The 16,448-nt window shown below is 38.7% G+C and overlaps 1 protein-coding gene across 2 annotated transcripts in view; it reads right to left on the reverse strand.

Moving 5' to 3' along the window:
- Positions 1-16,448, reverse strand: part of LOC106051822 (uncharacterized) — a 115,130-nt gene that overhangs the window by 53,205 nt on the left and 45,477 nt on the right. For both annotated transcript variants that reach the window (XM_056004216.1, XM_056004217.1), the window contains 5 exons: positions 15,199-15,408; positions 14,292-14,527; positions 12,829-13,039; positions 8,251-8,436; positions 2,772-2,924 (listed from right to left, as the gene is read on the reverse strand). In XM_056004216.1, coding sequence (XP_055860191.1) covers positions 2,772-2,924; positions 8,251-8,436; positions 12,829-13,039; positions 14,292-14,527; positions 15,199-15,408 — 996 coding nt within the window. The remainder of the gene's footprint in view (positions 1-2,771; positions 2,925-8,250; positions 8,437-12,828; positions 13,040-14,291; positions 14,528-15,198; positions 15,409-16,448) is intronic.

Genomic DNA, 16,448 nt, shown 5'->3' on the forward strand with positions numbered 1-16,448 from the left:
TTTATTCTGTTGGGGGTTGTCGTTAACTGTCATGTCTTTCTTATCCATTTCATGTTGTCTTGCTAGTTGTTTGTCCTCCATCTCTCTTATATGTCTTCTCTCCTCCGCTTCCCTTGTCAGTCTATCTGAGTCAATTTTCTGTTGGGCCTCTATAAATTTCTTTAACGTTTTGCCCTTAAACCCCAACATCTGAGCCTGGGCTACTATCTCCTCAAATGGACGAGGTATAAACTCTGACATTTTCCTAGAGCAGTGTCCTTTATTACAATATTACCTCACAAAATGATATACATACAAAACAATTAAAGCAAAATTAAAATAATACTAATACCTCTGTTCCTACTTATGTTGTTCAACTGGTACTCCAACAGGTTAAAGACAATTGTCCAAGGTTATCCAATAATGTGATTTCTCTTAGTCTGTTTCAGGTAGATAATCCAACAGGTAATCCCAACATGGCTTTATACCTACGCGCGGTATCGGTACTTGGAATGTATCACAAAAGTTAAATTCATATAAGTATTATATCCAGCAGTAGCTTCTTCAGTATAATCCAAAAAGAATGTACCACAAAAGTTAAATTCATATAAGTATGAGATCCAGCAGCAGCTTCTTCAGTATAATCTAAGGAACGAGCGTATTGGTAATCCAATTATAAGGAACGAAATTGGCCATGCATATACACTTATGTTTAGACGTACGAGGGGGTGCTACTATTACTTGCTAATAGTGAACACATTCGGCATGTTAAATCATTATTATTAGATAGTAACAGCCTAAAATACAGACGACGAGTTTCCGCTCCTTATGGACTTGAACTCTTTCATTAGTACACACTTGGAGATATGCGCTGTCTGGGTGCAGCAGATACTTCAGGTTACTGTACTCAGAGATATGCGTTATCTGGGTGCAGCAGATACTTCAGGTTACTGTACTCAGATATGCGCTGTCTGGGTGCAGCAGATACTTCAGGTTACTGTACTCAGAGATATGCGTTATCTGGGTGCAGCAGATACTTCAGGTTACTGTATTCAGATATGCGCTGTCTGGGTGCAGCAGATACATCAGGTTACTGTACTCAGAGATATGCGCTGTCTGAGTGCAGCAGATACTTCAGGTTGCAGTACTCAGAGATATGTGTTGTCTGGGTGCAGTAGATACTTCAGGTTGCAGTACTCAGAGATATGCGTTGTCTGGGTGCAGTAGATACTTCAGGTTGCAGTACTCAGAGATATATGCTGTCTGGATACAGCAGATACTTCACTGGAGATTGATGCATCCATCGCATGTAGTTGTTTTGGACAGGCCCCCAAAATGTCAAAGACTCATTTTCATGCTAAATGTACCCAAGTCCTGGACAATATCAGAATGACACATACAACGATAAAATAAGATTCAGAATGCCACTTTACCGACATATGAGATCTTTAATTCCATTATTTTCACTATCATACAGCAAAAATAGTTAGAGTCCACCTTTAGACTATATATCCACAAAAACCAACTGTCCTGGACTAGGAACAAAAAACACCCCCTTATCATGAGTTACATTATGTTTTCAAAACATCTCACTAAATAAAAACAACCCAAAACAATAACAGTTTTGAAACCAACAACCTGGATTGCCCCCCTTCTCTACAGTAAACAGGAGACCCAGGCTGACCAGAACTCAGTCCTGACAAATGGCTGTACGAGAAATAACGTGTTCAGTTATCTAAGGGGGGCGAAACCCTAAATGTATAGCTGTATCTGTGAATACTGAAGAATTAATTTCCCTTGTTGGTATCAAACAAAATATTTAGTTAACAGTAATTAATAGACTAATTGGTTATTTCTTTTTTTGAATACATGTCATGTCTATGCCAATGAATAATTGTGGTAACTCTCAACTTGATTCAAGAAAATACCGGCAATAAACTTTTTACCCGACAGACAAAATGAGTTGATGTAAGCTTTGTCAAAGACAATTGGACTAAAGTAAATACATCTCTTTAGTAACACAATCTTCCCCATCCCCTCCATCAAAACAGGCTAGAAAAACATCCTTTAATCTGAGAAGCACTTCTGTCATTCATCTACCACGATTTGAAGAATGAAGTATTTTAATTGCACAAGTCTGACGAGTTGAAGAATTCAATATAAGAATGTATGTTGATATTTTGGGTTTTTGACACATCGGCCTAACTTATCCCATGTCGTGCCCATAATCCCTCGTTACTTCCCCTTTAGAGCTCAAGAGCTAAATGTTCTACAGCTAAGTTATGAAAATAACGTCCATTCATAGCTCAAATAGTAAAAAAAAAATGTATATTATTTCTTAACAATCTTTTGTAAATATTTATAAGAATGTAATGGATAAATAAATCCACTGACAGAGGCGTACTGAGCATAGCTGGCGCCCGGGCCAGGTGCAGATCTTATAGGCAACAACTACTAGTATCTAGCCAAGTAATATAAATGTCTTATCCTATAAATTGTTTCAAAGGGACAAATATAGATCTAGTAAGAAAATCGCTTTTTTTTTTTTTTACTAAACTTCCTTCAAACCCTTACGACACACATTCAGTTATGCATGAGTTGGAACATGTCAATTGGTATTGGTATTCCTATTTAACCCTTAAAATGCCTGTGGTACGTTCGCCTCTAAACATCAGAATTGTAATTACATCAGCTATGCACTCATTGTAAAACAGCTCAGCACTTTAAGGGTTAAAGAGAAGCAATTGAATGTTAACGCTAGGATTAGACCTACTCTGTCTCGAAGTACTTACATATGCAGTGATTGGGAGAGGAACTTCCGCTAAATAACGTCCAGGTGCCTTCAGGGCAGGAGGAACATTGGGAGTCAAACTGAAATGTGCCCATAGGGCAAGGAATGCACTGGGAAGTGCCCTCGACTTTTACAAGGCCTCGTTCACAATTAGCTGCATCAGGAAGAAAAAAATACATTAATGATATTACTGCGTGTCTACCTTTTAACAAAAGCACCGTGGACCCAAATAAGGACATAGTAGCCTAATGTTGAGGAACTACTATCAAACTCCCTTGAGGGTCGAATGACAATTGCCAGAGGTCGTCTAAGACCCGCGAAAATTTGGATTTTTTTTTTGTCTATTGATCATTGGAAGTTTTTTTTTTTCTTTTGTCCATTCTAACGTGATGTAACATTTGGAGTGCAGATCTGAACCGTTCTTGGTATTGAAACTATTTTACATCCCGTACTGTTTGAGATCGTGTTGCGCCTTCTTCCATTTCCGAGAACAAATGTTTGCGAAACAAAGTGTTCCAACTTTTTAGTTTCTGGAAGTCTAAATTCAGAAGCAAACTTGATCCACAAGATAACATTCGTTGTGCTACTGAATACCTGATCTGATGGAACAGAAATAAGCCTCAACCTTCAAACTACCATTGGCATGTTTGCAAATACTGACGAAACACTATTTCTGTAACAATGTAGTTTACTGTATCAATGACTGTTCTGCATATTTCGACATATTTGTCAAATTGTCACTTAAGTATGCACCATGTATATTTGTGAATACGCAATAGAAAATTAAATAAATGCAAGTCGGAATAATAAACTTTTTTTTAAATTTTATTATAAGCACATATCTATTTATCTCTAAACGAAACAAAAATTACGTTTGGGCGTAACCGCCTAATGGGAAACTATGTCAAAGGGGTCGAGGAACTAAAAAGTTTGAGAACCACTGATATAGATCTCAATGCTTTAGACCTTCATATAAACATTAATTAATACAGATGATCTACATGTTGACCTCATTCACTCGTAACAATTATGGTTCATCTCGTAGAAAGCCTTTTCATGTAAATGTGGAGCCCTAGATTGGAGAGACCCGTTCATATCTATCGCAGGTGAAAATAGGTTTCGCTTTTGGTGGGCAAAGGCGAGCAACTGACGCTTAAACGGGTAGCTTTTGGCAGGAGCGGCTCGTTAACCTTGATTGGCAAGCCATTTATGCGAATATAATCTATGAATCCGAACCTCCGCTGCCTTGCGGATATACCCAAACACGGGAAAGACTTTGGGAGACAACTCTGATGAAAAATCAGGAACTGTTGACCCATATGCAGATTGTGATCAACTGTGTTATACAGCCTGGCAGAACCTTCGACGCTAATGATCCTAAACTGTATCGGATATTTCCGTTCCTTTTGTCACATCAGCTGCCCGAAGAGTGGATCTACACATGGGCGTAGCCAGGGGGGGTTCTTGGGGTTCAAACCCCCCCCCCCCGAAATGAAATACCCGCAGGGGGGGAGGGAATTAAGTGACTGATTTTTGCTTTCATTTTGTTTATTTTAGGTGAGATTTTAATACTAAATCATCACTTACCACAGCACAGCCGAGGCAGTTTTGAGTTGAAAACCCTCTACCAGGGGGTTTTGAGTTTAAATCCTCCTACCAGGGGGTTTTGAGATTTAAAAAACCCTTATCAGGGGGTTTTGAGATACAAATCCCTCTACCAGGGGGCTTTGAATTTTAAACCCCCTACCAGAGGTTTTTGCAGTTAAATCCCCCTCTTCTATAAAACAAAAAAAAAATGCAAACAACAATCCCCAAATTCCAACAACACAGTTGAGGAAGATTTTAACTCCATCTTCAATATAAAAAAGCGAATTACACACTCAAAATTCTATGAGCGTAGCCAAAGGGGTTTTGAGTTTAACCCCCCCCCCCTTTTTCCAGTTGGGGTTTGAAGCTAAAAAGTATCTCTTCAATATAAAAAAAAGCAAATTACACACTATAAAATCTATGAGCGTAGCCAAAGGGGTTTTGAGTTTAAATCCCCCTCCTCCAGATGGCTTTTTCTTTAAAGTTTAAAACCCCTCCAGATGGTTTTGAGTTTAAAATTCAACTACAGAGCGTTTAGAGTTGAAAACCTCTCTCTTCAATATTATTTTAAAGCAAACTACAGTCACCAAATTCTATGATCGTAGCTAAATGAGGTTTTGAATTAAAAAAAAAAAAAAAAAAAAAAAAAAAAAACAGAGTTGTTTTTTTTTAAAACCCCTTAACAGATGATTTGACGAAAAAACTTTCATTTTCGATATAAAATCTAAAGCGAAATACAGGCATGTAATTCCAAGAGCGTAGTCAAGAAAGGTTACAAATTTCTACCAGTGGCTTGGGCTCCATTAATTAAGTGTGAATAGTCTTCTGCCGAAATTGAAAATCATTAAATGTGTCTCAACAAAGATGGCTAAGACAGATTTTAGGAGTCAGTCATAGAGATCGGGTCTAAATCAAAGAAATCATATGCCGAACTGGGAGTCGAATCCTTAGTAAGGTTGTGACAGAGCGTCGCATGAGGTTTTGCGGGACATGTTTTCCGACAAAATGAATTACGCAAAATAAGAGTTGCGGAAACAGCTTGCCGGAAAATGCGCCGAACGGCGCGAGAGGGTCTAAGTCAGTAAGAATAGCACATTAGGTTTTTGAAATAAAACTTTTTAATAGCAAGATAATGCACTGTAGATACCTCAGAATATGCATTTTGTTGGCTTTCAATAGCAGAAATAGTGCTCGGCGGCGGGGCTTCGCCACGCGCTGGGGGAGCGCTGCGAACTCAACCAGACCCCCTTGCTAGCAAGAGCGGGGAGTCTACAATAAACATTAAACGTCTTCCGAAATGGTCAGAATGTAATAAAGATTAATTATGTACACACACACTCATATATATATATATATATATAATTTTTTTCCGCGGGGGGGGGGGGGGAGCCCCCAAAACCCTCCCCGAAAAAAAATCCTGGCTACGCCCATGGATCTACATATTAATATACAAATATGCACATATTTAAGACCTACATATTGTTCTACACATTGTGTTGACACAGATGGGGGTAATGCTGTGTGTGTTTCAGATTACGCAAATCGCCCCAGGCCAGCGCTAGACGAGCGGTCAACCGTGACGAGTGACAGTACACGCCAGTTTGGCAAAGACCCGTGTTGTAAATATTACGCACGCAAGTCACGGCGAATGTGTACAACCAATGGTCAAGCGACGTTCCATCCGATTCTAGAAGGCCTGTAGAAAGCCTATATAAGAGCGAGTGTGTTAAGAGTCAAGACACTTCACGTGACCTCGCAATGTGACCAGTACGAGGCAAAGTCAGAACCAGCACGGTGTGTGAAGTCAGTCCGGAGCATAGGCTGGGTTTTTGGGCAGTCAGTGTAATGTTGTTGAAAACTATACAATACTTGTAATTCGAGCCGTCATCCTCCCTACATTGCTCTATGCCTCAGAAATGTGGACAGTGGACAGAAAACATGCAAAGAAACTGAATCATTTCCACATGACATGTCTAAGAAAAATACTGAATGTCAAATGGCAAGACAAAATACCAGATACTGAAGCCCTACGAAGATCGGGTCTGCAAAGCATCCATACAATCTTGATACAGTCCCAGCTCCGATGGGCAGGACACGTCTACAGAATGGAAGACCTCCGCATCCCTAAACTACTCTTGTATGGCCAACTAAGCGAAGGAAAGCGCTCGCAAGGTGGTCAAAGAAAGCGCTTCAGGGACACACTCAAAGCTTCTGTGAAGGCGTTCAGCATAAACCCAGCCACTTGGGAGACAGAGGCACATGACAGAGCATCATGGCGTCGCGATGTGAAAACTGGCGCACAGGTTGCTGAGGAAAAGAGAACAACGCTGGCAGAAGAAAAACGCCAGAGAAAAAAAGCAAGGCAAGGCCCATGACACTAACTCCAGCTCGAATAACCTGCCCAGTGTGCAGCCGAACATTCCGGGCTGGTCTCACCAGCCACATGAAGAGGCATAAAACCCCAGTGCAAAGCTTTTAGCCCCGTGGATAACAAAGTGATCAACATCGAACCACGATGGTCGAACCATAATAATAATAATAATAATAATTTGTGATGTCTTTGAAATGAAACTGTTACTGTTACTTTGGAGCCCTTGCTGCCCTGGGTTGTGTCGTGTTTGCAGAGAGCCCGGATAGAGAGATCCGTTACAATATTAATATAAGCACTATAGATCTTTAAATTTGATATTGTTTATCTAGTTTATATACCATCATTATGTGCATTTCTGTAAATATAAATATGCCCTAGTGTGGATATACCTATAAAACATTCATACTGTGAAACTATAGAATAAAATAATTACAAACGACATTTGTCTGTTTACGACAACGACAATCCACTGTTTCGCGTTCAGATCTGGAGTTCAAATATGTCTTGTGACGTTATATCTAGTGATAATGTTTTATTTGATATTTGAACAGGTGAATCTTTAAAACATCTACGAAGCAGAAATAAACGTCATTGTATCCCTCCTGATAAATGGAATTTCAGCACATCTTTCTTTTTAACGTTTGTTGCTCTGGGTTGAAGTGTATTTTATCGACAAGATTTTCCTAACATTGATCCTTGTACTTAATGAATGACTACTGTGAAACCAATAGCATTTAGGCTATTTTTGTTAACATTCCACCCATACAATGTGTTTCATTTAAGACATATTATTGGACTAACAGCACTTAGGTATTGTGATTCATGGAAGACAACTACAAAACTAACAGCACTTAGGTAATGTGTTTCATGGAAGACAACTACAAAACTAACAGCACTTAGGTAATGTGTTTCATGGAAGACAACTACAAAACTAACAGCACTTAGGTAATGTGTTTCATGGAAGACAACTACAAAACTAAACGCACTTAGGTAATGTGTTTCATGGAAGACAACTACAAAACTAACAGCACTTAGGTAATGTGTTTCATGGAAGACAACTACAAAACTAACAGCACTTAGGTAATGTGTTTCATGGAAGACAACTACAAAACTAAACGCACTTAGGTAATGTGTTTCATGGAAGACAACTACAAAACTAACAGCACTTAGCTAATGTGTTTCATGGAAGACAACAACAAAACTAGCAGCACTTAGCTAATGTGTTTCATGGAAGACAACTACAAAACTAAACGCACTTAGGTAATGTGTTTCATGGAAGACAACTACAAAACTAAACGCACTTAGGTAATGTGTTTCATGGAAGACAACTACAAAACTAAACGCACTTAGGTAATGTGTTTCATGGAAGACAACTACAAAACTAAACGCACTTAGCTAATGTGTTTCATGGAAGACAACTACAAAACTAAACGCACTTAGGTAATGTGTTTCATGGAAGACAACTACAAAACTAAACGCACTTAGGTAATGTGTTTCATGGAAGACATCAAACAGTGCTTACCTTTTCGTTTTTCACCTTCCAACTCCAAACTAGAACATTCTTCCACTGATATCAGCCCCATATATGGCGACCTCCACCCTGAAGGGCAATGGGCACACCTATACCCCGAATCGTACTTCTGGTAGGTGCCCTTGGGGCAAGGCTCACAGTATTCGCCGGTATAGATCGAGCCCCTGCCACAGGTAGCTGAAATAAAATAAACATGTGTGACTGAGGCAATGCCATGACATTTACTTTGATTGTATAGAATTGACGTGTCACACGGTGGCATTCACGTTGATTGTATAGAATTGACTTGTCACAGGTTGAATTGTGACATCAGTGGCGTAGCTATGGTTAGGGATGGGAGGGAGAATTTAAAAATCCCCCTTGCCCCTACTTGAGTGTTTGAATTTGTTTTTACATTAAGTATTAAATATTACGACATTATCTCATGTCATAATGTCGAATGTCATAATGTCGAATGTCATAATGTCGAATGTCATAATGTCGAATGTCATAATGTCGAATGTCATAATGTCGAATGTCAAAATGCAAGGGCCCCTAAAAAGGCCAAGCACCCCGGCCCCCAAATGATGGCGAATTCCTAGCTACGCCACTGTGTGACATAGTGAAAGTGCACTTACAAATTGTTAGGATATAACATAAATGAACGTGCAACAGTTTCATGTATTGAATCAAGTTAACTGAGTCGTATAGTTTAGAGATATCTGCAGTGTTTGACATCTTACAATTCAAGTGTTTCATTGGAACATTCTCGATTGGAGATTTTTACCCTGTAGAATCTTCTGTCTTTGTTACATACACAGACATAGTAAAAGAAGAGATGGAGACATGTTTGGGAGGGGAGATGGGGGAATATAAGGTATATAAAAAAAACGGGGAGAAAACAAGATAAAAAAAAAAGCTTTTACGAAGTGTAATTGTATTAATGACTTTGGATCAGTCATTAGTTAACATTGTAATAGATCTAAACCAACAACAATAAATTTGTGCGATTTGAAAAATTTTTACCAATTGTTTTTGTTTAGCGCTATTCCATGCTTTAGTTTTTTCAATATTCAATACGCTATGATCCTTTCACTTGTCTGGACCAGTTGGGAAAATGGCGGGGGGTGGATAAAGAAAGGGATATATTTGTGAATAATGCCGTAATCTTTATAAAAGCATCGATAAAAAAAGGGGGACGACCTGAGTTCGAACTCCTGGCCACGCTTACACTCTGCCGGTGAGGGGTATATGAAGATAAAAGATTGTATAGTTTTCTTTTGTTAGTTGTAAACTTACTTTCTAGAGTACATGACCACTTCAGTCAAGTACAAATTCTTTCCCTTGATCGAAATATCAAATACCAATTGGTTAGTTTTTTAATTCGATTCTTGTGTTGTCAGGTACAATAAATAATGGTGCAAAATTTCAGCTTAATCCGAGATTCGGTGTCGGAGAGAACGTTTTAACAGTTGATATAAGCTTTGTAGAGACTCAAAAACAAAGATTTACTGCTGCAGGGGTAAACGACTGTATAGAAAATACGAAAAACATGCATATACATAACCCTGCCGGACCAAATTAAACAAAGGACGTTTGGGCCACGAGGCCTTCATCAGCTACAAAAGAAACGAAAAAATGACAAACAATTAGAACAAAATAGTCTTAAGTTAAGGTATCTCTATAGAGAACAACATCGGCCCAAATGTCCTTTGTTTAACTTGGTCCGGCAGGGTTACATGTATGCATGTTACGTATTTTGAGAAGACAAGAGGAAGATTGGCAGAGATTTAGAAAGAAATAGACACATTCAATCATGGCAATGACACATAATAAAGGATCATTGTTGCCAACTATATACTACACATTTGATTCCACAATTCCTACACGAGCTTTGGGTTTCCAGGTTAAGACTCTGCTCTGAAGTGCAAGGACGATATGTTAAGCATCTATGAGTATATTAGAACATAGGCCTTTGAAAAAAACAACTCGAAAAAGTTATTCTTAGTAAGAATAAATAGCTATTTGACAGATTTTCCTTTTTTCTAACGACCACCCTGTGTAGTATCATTAACAGAATTGACACTGAAACGTTTATAACACATGGAGGAAAACAAAATAAAGTCGTGGGATCCCCAAGGAATACTAGGCAGAGAACGTAGACGCCAACTTAGTTGCAAGAAAAATGCGGACCAAACAAATTGATAATTCAAACAGTTTTAAGTTCTCTTAGTCCTGAAATAAGCATCACTAGATAATTCCTAGGGCCTCCTGAGTCACGAAGGGAACTAGAGATCATCTCACAGAAAGAGAGACAAAATCTAAGGCTATGGTGTCGCCAACACAGCCTTTTTCCCTCTCTCAGCGCAGCTGATGTGTCCAAAGGAACGCTAGGTGCCGATACAGATTGGGATCAGCGGCGTCGCTAGTTTTGATAGGATGTAGCACTGTAGCACTGCGCCTAATTTTCACCGGATTCTGATTTATCTTCAGGGTTGACTCTCGAAGGCCTTCATAAATTGAGATCGCAGCCAGGTGGCAGAGTTTTAGATTCAGACTTTTCCTTCTCCTGTGTGTTATGGAGTGTATGTGTGTGTGTGTGTGGCGACAGTGAGAAGAAGTTAGTGTTTGGTTGGGTGAATGGTGCAAGATAAGCGGAACTGTCGTAAGCTGTCTTGGGTAGGCCAGACATCTCCAGAATGCCAGAGCGAAAAGACATGTTTTTGTAGAAAATTAGATTTTGTTTAAAATACCATTTTATTTTATTACTAAAGTCTACTAGATTGATTTCATTCCATCTCAAGTTGAATTTTTTTTCTCTATTGTAATAATAGTTAAATTAAGTTTTGTTCACAAAAAAGTTATTTTCAAGTTCTATAAGTTAAGAAATAGTAAACCTATAGACATTTAGTTGTCTACCAGCAGTTTAGTGCTACAAATCAACGACCATCACCAACACTAGGTAGGTAGTCATTCAAGGCTATCACGCCCCTCCTGTCTGAAACGTACATGTTTAGGCCTCAGTTGCTCGCCTTTGCTCTTTCTCCTGTCAGCGATAAAAGTGTCACGAGATCTCATTTCTGAGCCAAACGTGACGGTCATGAGACGCAAGCCATTGAAACATTTTATGGGCACGGAGTGCTGATATCCAGTACCACCTACAGTTTATAGCTATAACCACTTTCACCACTAAAGCCTTACGGAACCAACTGGATCTAAAAACAAAAGGTAGGCCTATATTTTGTTCTGCTCCTTCCACTACAAAACAAAAAAGAAGAACTTGCTGCCATTCCACAGTGAATAATATTTATTATTTTCAAAAGATAAATAGAAATCTACGTAGTGATTGCTACATCAATACTGCTACAACATGGGAGTGAACTCAAGGGAATAACTCACCGAATCTCATGTCGCTGGTATCTCTCTGATTGTAGAAGCCCAATACAACTATACTCAATCAATACTCCCCAGTAAAAAGAAATAATGTCACAATCCCCTATTGAAATTGACATATCCCGATTCACTAACACAAATTAAAGAAAACAATCCTCAGTCGAGGAATCCAAAATCATCACAAAAGTTTCTTAACACATTTACACATTAGCTCAGGTCATTTACACACTAGCTCAGGTCATTTACACACTAGCTCAGGTCATTTACACACTAGATAAGGTCATTTACACCCGACAGCATAAAGAAAAATCCCTTACTTCAGGAGGGAACAGGTTTACAGCAATACTTATAAGTATCTGAATCATATAACACGGGTGTATTTACTGTCATACTCAAATAAACTCGATTCACAAACAGGTGTACTAGGCTACTACTAGCTGACAACAGTGTAGGGTTGAGCTATAAGCTATACAAGCTATACACGTTTATGGAGAGGGGGGCGCCAACATATTGTCAAGCTCCTGTAGAAGAAAGATCATAAAGAGAAGATGGGGCTGGATTGGGTAACTCTACGCAAATTGCCAACAAGCATCACATGGCAGGCATTGAAGTGGAGCCCACAAGGCAAGAGAAGGAGAGGGCGTCCTAAAAGCTCCAGGCGACGCAGAACTGTTTAAGCTTAGTTCTAACTGGAACGAGATGGAAAGGAAGGACTATGGAGATCTAGTGTTAGCAATCCATACTCCTAGAGGGGTGACGGGCTGTAAGTTAGTGCGTTTGCAATAAATAATAACGATTTCAAGTTAAAATGTATTGTATCAATATCTATACCAGTGGGATGCGTGGCCGAGAGGCTAAGTAAGCTTGAACTTGGCTTGGCTACCTATGAAGGGGGCTCGAGGTTCGACGCCCGATTTGAGTTGTGTTTACTGAGCGCCTAAAGGCAGCACGGAAAACCTTCTCCCAGATACACACACACACTAGTCCACAAATGAGACCATAGCGCTCTGAGCAAGCTATAATCATGAATTTTGTGCAATATAAAGTTATAATTTAATTTAATTTTATACAATTCTTAAATGTGTTTATGTTTAAGTCTCTTGATATATCCTAAAACCAATAATTGAACTTATAAAAGGCACCAAATCTCGAACAGATTACCCAGGTCTAAATCTTGTCCTGGCTGACAATACTTACCACATTTCTTATAACTGACAGAGTACTTTTCACCCTGCTGACATACGTACGTCAGGCCACCGTAATCAAATTTAAAGGCGACTTTCTCTGTGGTCCTTTGCACTTCAGCGTTCTTTATGTTTTTCTTGAGCTGCTCGCCTAAGTCATTATGCGCCTTCAGCCATGCATCCTCAGTTGCTTTGATGGTAGGTACATAGACAGCGACGAATACCTGAGACAGTACTGAATCAGTTAATGTGTTTTTTTAATGATGCTGAACTAATTTAAGTGTACATGTGAGAGGAGAGGGGGGGGGGGGTAGGTCAGTGGTTCTCAAACTGGGGGTCCTCGGTTAAAAAAGGTTAGGGAACCTCTGGGCTAGGTCAGTCAGGCTGTGCATCTTTTCCTCGCAGTTTATTATTTTTAGTTGTACATCGACGTCATCACAGTCTGCGTGCATGGGGGCTTCCATCTCTCCTTAGGTCACATTTTCAGTTTTTCATTATTTTTTTGGTTACAAAATTTATATCAGCTCACTCTGTCTGTCTGATAAAACGTTTGTACATGTTTTTTCTCCCATTTCCCATTCTCGGATCAACTTCAAACTTTGCACAATTATTCATTAAGCCTGAAAATACATGAATGAATTAAAAAAAACAATTAACCAATTAGTTTATCAATTGTTGGTGATTAATTATTTTGTTTGGTATCGAAAAAAGGGGAATAAATGCTACTTAATTAGAGATGTGAATGTATATATGGATTTAATCCCCTTATGACATGAGGCGCAGTGGCTGAGCAGTAAATCGCTTAGCTTCCTATCTGGGATCCGAAGTTCGAATCCTGATGAAGACTGGGAATTTTAATTTCGGGATCTTTGGGCACCTCTGAGTCCACCCAGCTCTCATGGGTACCTGACCTGAGTTGGGGAAAAATAAAGGCGGTTGGTCGTTGTGATGGCCACATGACACCATCGTTAACCGTAGACCACAGAAACAGGTGAACTTTACATCATCTGCCCTATGAGAATCGGTGAATTATTCTCTTTCGTTCACTTCCACATCATACCAGTATGTAGATCTTCCCATTCTCGAATCAAGTTGAAATGCTGAATAATTATTAATAGTTTGTGATCATACAAGAATCAATCAAAAAATGAACCAATTAGTTAATCATTTATTATTGATTCATTAATTTTGTTTTATAATAGCAGAAAGTGAGCTAATTCCTGTAATTTTCAGTAAATTTACAGTGATTGGCGGTACTTTCCCTTAAATTGTATATTTTTTAAAGTATTATTTTTTTATTGCTTTTTATGTTTTTCTAAGTTGACAAGAGCAGAGTAGGCCTATAAGTAAATAAGTGATAAATATAGTAAATCATTATAAACATCATCAGGCATTGCTGCGCAGTTCGTCTATTATATATTTGCCTGTATACATAAATCAATAAATAAATAGATACTTATAAAAACTTAGTCTAACCTCTTCTATATAGGTATAAGATGCCATAGTTTGATTAAACCGCCTGTGGTCTCTCGTATTCCTGTCACAGTGATGTCTAAAAATAATAAAGTTGTTATCCACAAATCTTCCATCTACTTTTGAATACAAATCCATAGAAACAATAAGTTTCTTTATCTCGATGACAGAACGAAGGCACTTGAGTCCATAGATAATGAATACAAAATTGAATACCACTCCCGGTGCTACAAAGGCAGCTGGGACAGATTGAAACAAGAACAAATTCAATAGAAGTCTTAATGACAATTTTCTGGGGAAAAAAACTTGGCGTAAGCGCACATTATTTCTGTTAAGGCACCGCAGACTAGTAATCTCCAAACAGTTGACTAGATTTATAGAAGTAATTTTGAACACGAGCACTTATTCCATGATAGATCCGTATATTACATATTAAATAATATTGATTTGTTTGGGCGTATATGCTAGTACTCCTGTAGGCATTTTCTAAAATGGTATTCAAAATCGGACAGTATCATGAGCTGTTCATTGACTTTGGGATTTTAATACCTTGAAAGAATCCCACACATCACAAGAATCTATGACCGTGTTAACTCTCCCTCCCCCTCTCTCACTCCTCATGTTCCTGCCCTCTTTCTCTTATAGATTTCTTTTCTCGATAAGGTTCAACCCAACAATAGTTGATGTGTATCTCGATCAATTTATAAATCCTATTATACATTATGTTACCTATCTATGTATTATTTATCTATTTCGTATCGATCTATCAGTCAGTCAATCAATTAATATATTTATAAGTATGTTATCTATCAATTTGTTTACAAATGAATTCTATTACAACTGTTACTTCAATGTGCACCTCCACACTCAACCACTTAAGAAAGCAAACAGTATGACGTAACCTACTCACGCTTGCATGAGGTTAAAGCTATCCTCATAGGTTGGATCATACCGTCTTTGCAGTAGAAATACTTGTCCTTCTTGTCCCGGAACTTGTAGTGGGGCACTTCGAACCCTGGTACGCAGTCTAGCTTCCAGCGGATTTCATTGTTCACCGTGTACTCAGTAATGTTTCCTCGATACAGACGTCGTGGCACCCAGCATAGAAGCTGATCTCTTCCTTATGGGAAGTTTGGGGGTGAACAGGACAAAATTGTATTGGTCATCACAGTGTCAACTTTAAAGACGCGTGGTGTGCATTTATGCACGCGAATAGTTCTGCGCGAGACCAATAGTTATAGCAGGCCTGAAGACAGACCTGTGACGTGGCAACTTGTGGTTACAGAAGATCAACAGCTGGTTGCCACGTCACAGGTCTGTGTTCAGGCCCACTATAACTCTTGGTCTCTGTCTGAGTCACCGACAGTCACCGTGTTTTTCTCTCATTTACTAAATTGTCAAGCTGCTCTAGCAACACCATAGTTGCAGAACATAATTATTACATCTTCTTGAACAAATAACTAGTTTACGGCTCGGAGTTCCATCTTCACTGCCAATGAGTCTTGGGAGAAATGCTTCGTTTAGTGAAGCGAGTCATGGCAAAATGTCCAAGGGAAGTAAAAATACATCTTCTCTCTTTAATAATGGCCCCTGACTATTATCAAACTTACTTTATCGGTTATCTCAAAACGATTTTTGCATTATTTTACAAAATGTAACCAATATTTTTAGGCCCCCGAAAAGAGAAAAGCCACTATTAGTTTTGTGTGGTATATCTTGTAGCTTGCATGGTTCTGGTGTAACGGATACCATTTATCTTCGAAAAGCATATTGTTTTGAATAGGCAAGTGCCAAGTGGTGTAATGATTTATCATGTTCAGTGGTTAATTGAATAGGCAAGCGGTGTAATGATTTATCATGTTCATTGGTTAATGAAATAGGCAAGCGGTGTAATGATTTATCATGTTCATTGGCTAATTGAATAGGCAAGCGGTGTAATGATTTATCATGTTCAGTGGTTAATTGAATAGGCAAACGGTGTAATGATTTATCATGTTCATTGGTTAATGAAATAGGCAAGCGGTGTAATGATTTATCATGTTCATTGGTTAATGAAATAGGCAAGCGGTGTAATGATTTATCATGTTCATTGGCTAATGAAATAGGCAAGCGGTGTAATGATTTATCATGTTCATTGGTTAATGAAATAGGCAAGCGGTG

This window comes from Biomphalaria glabrata, chromosome 11 (assembly GCF_947242115.1).
Source record: "Biomphalaria glabrata chromosome 11, xgBioGlab47.1, whole genome shotgun sequence".
Classification (NCBI taxonomy): domain Eukaryota; kingdom Metazoa; phylum Mollusca; class Gastropoda; family Planorbidae; genus Biomphalaria; species Biomphalaria glabrata.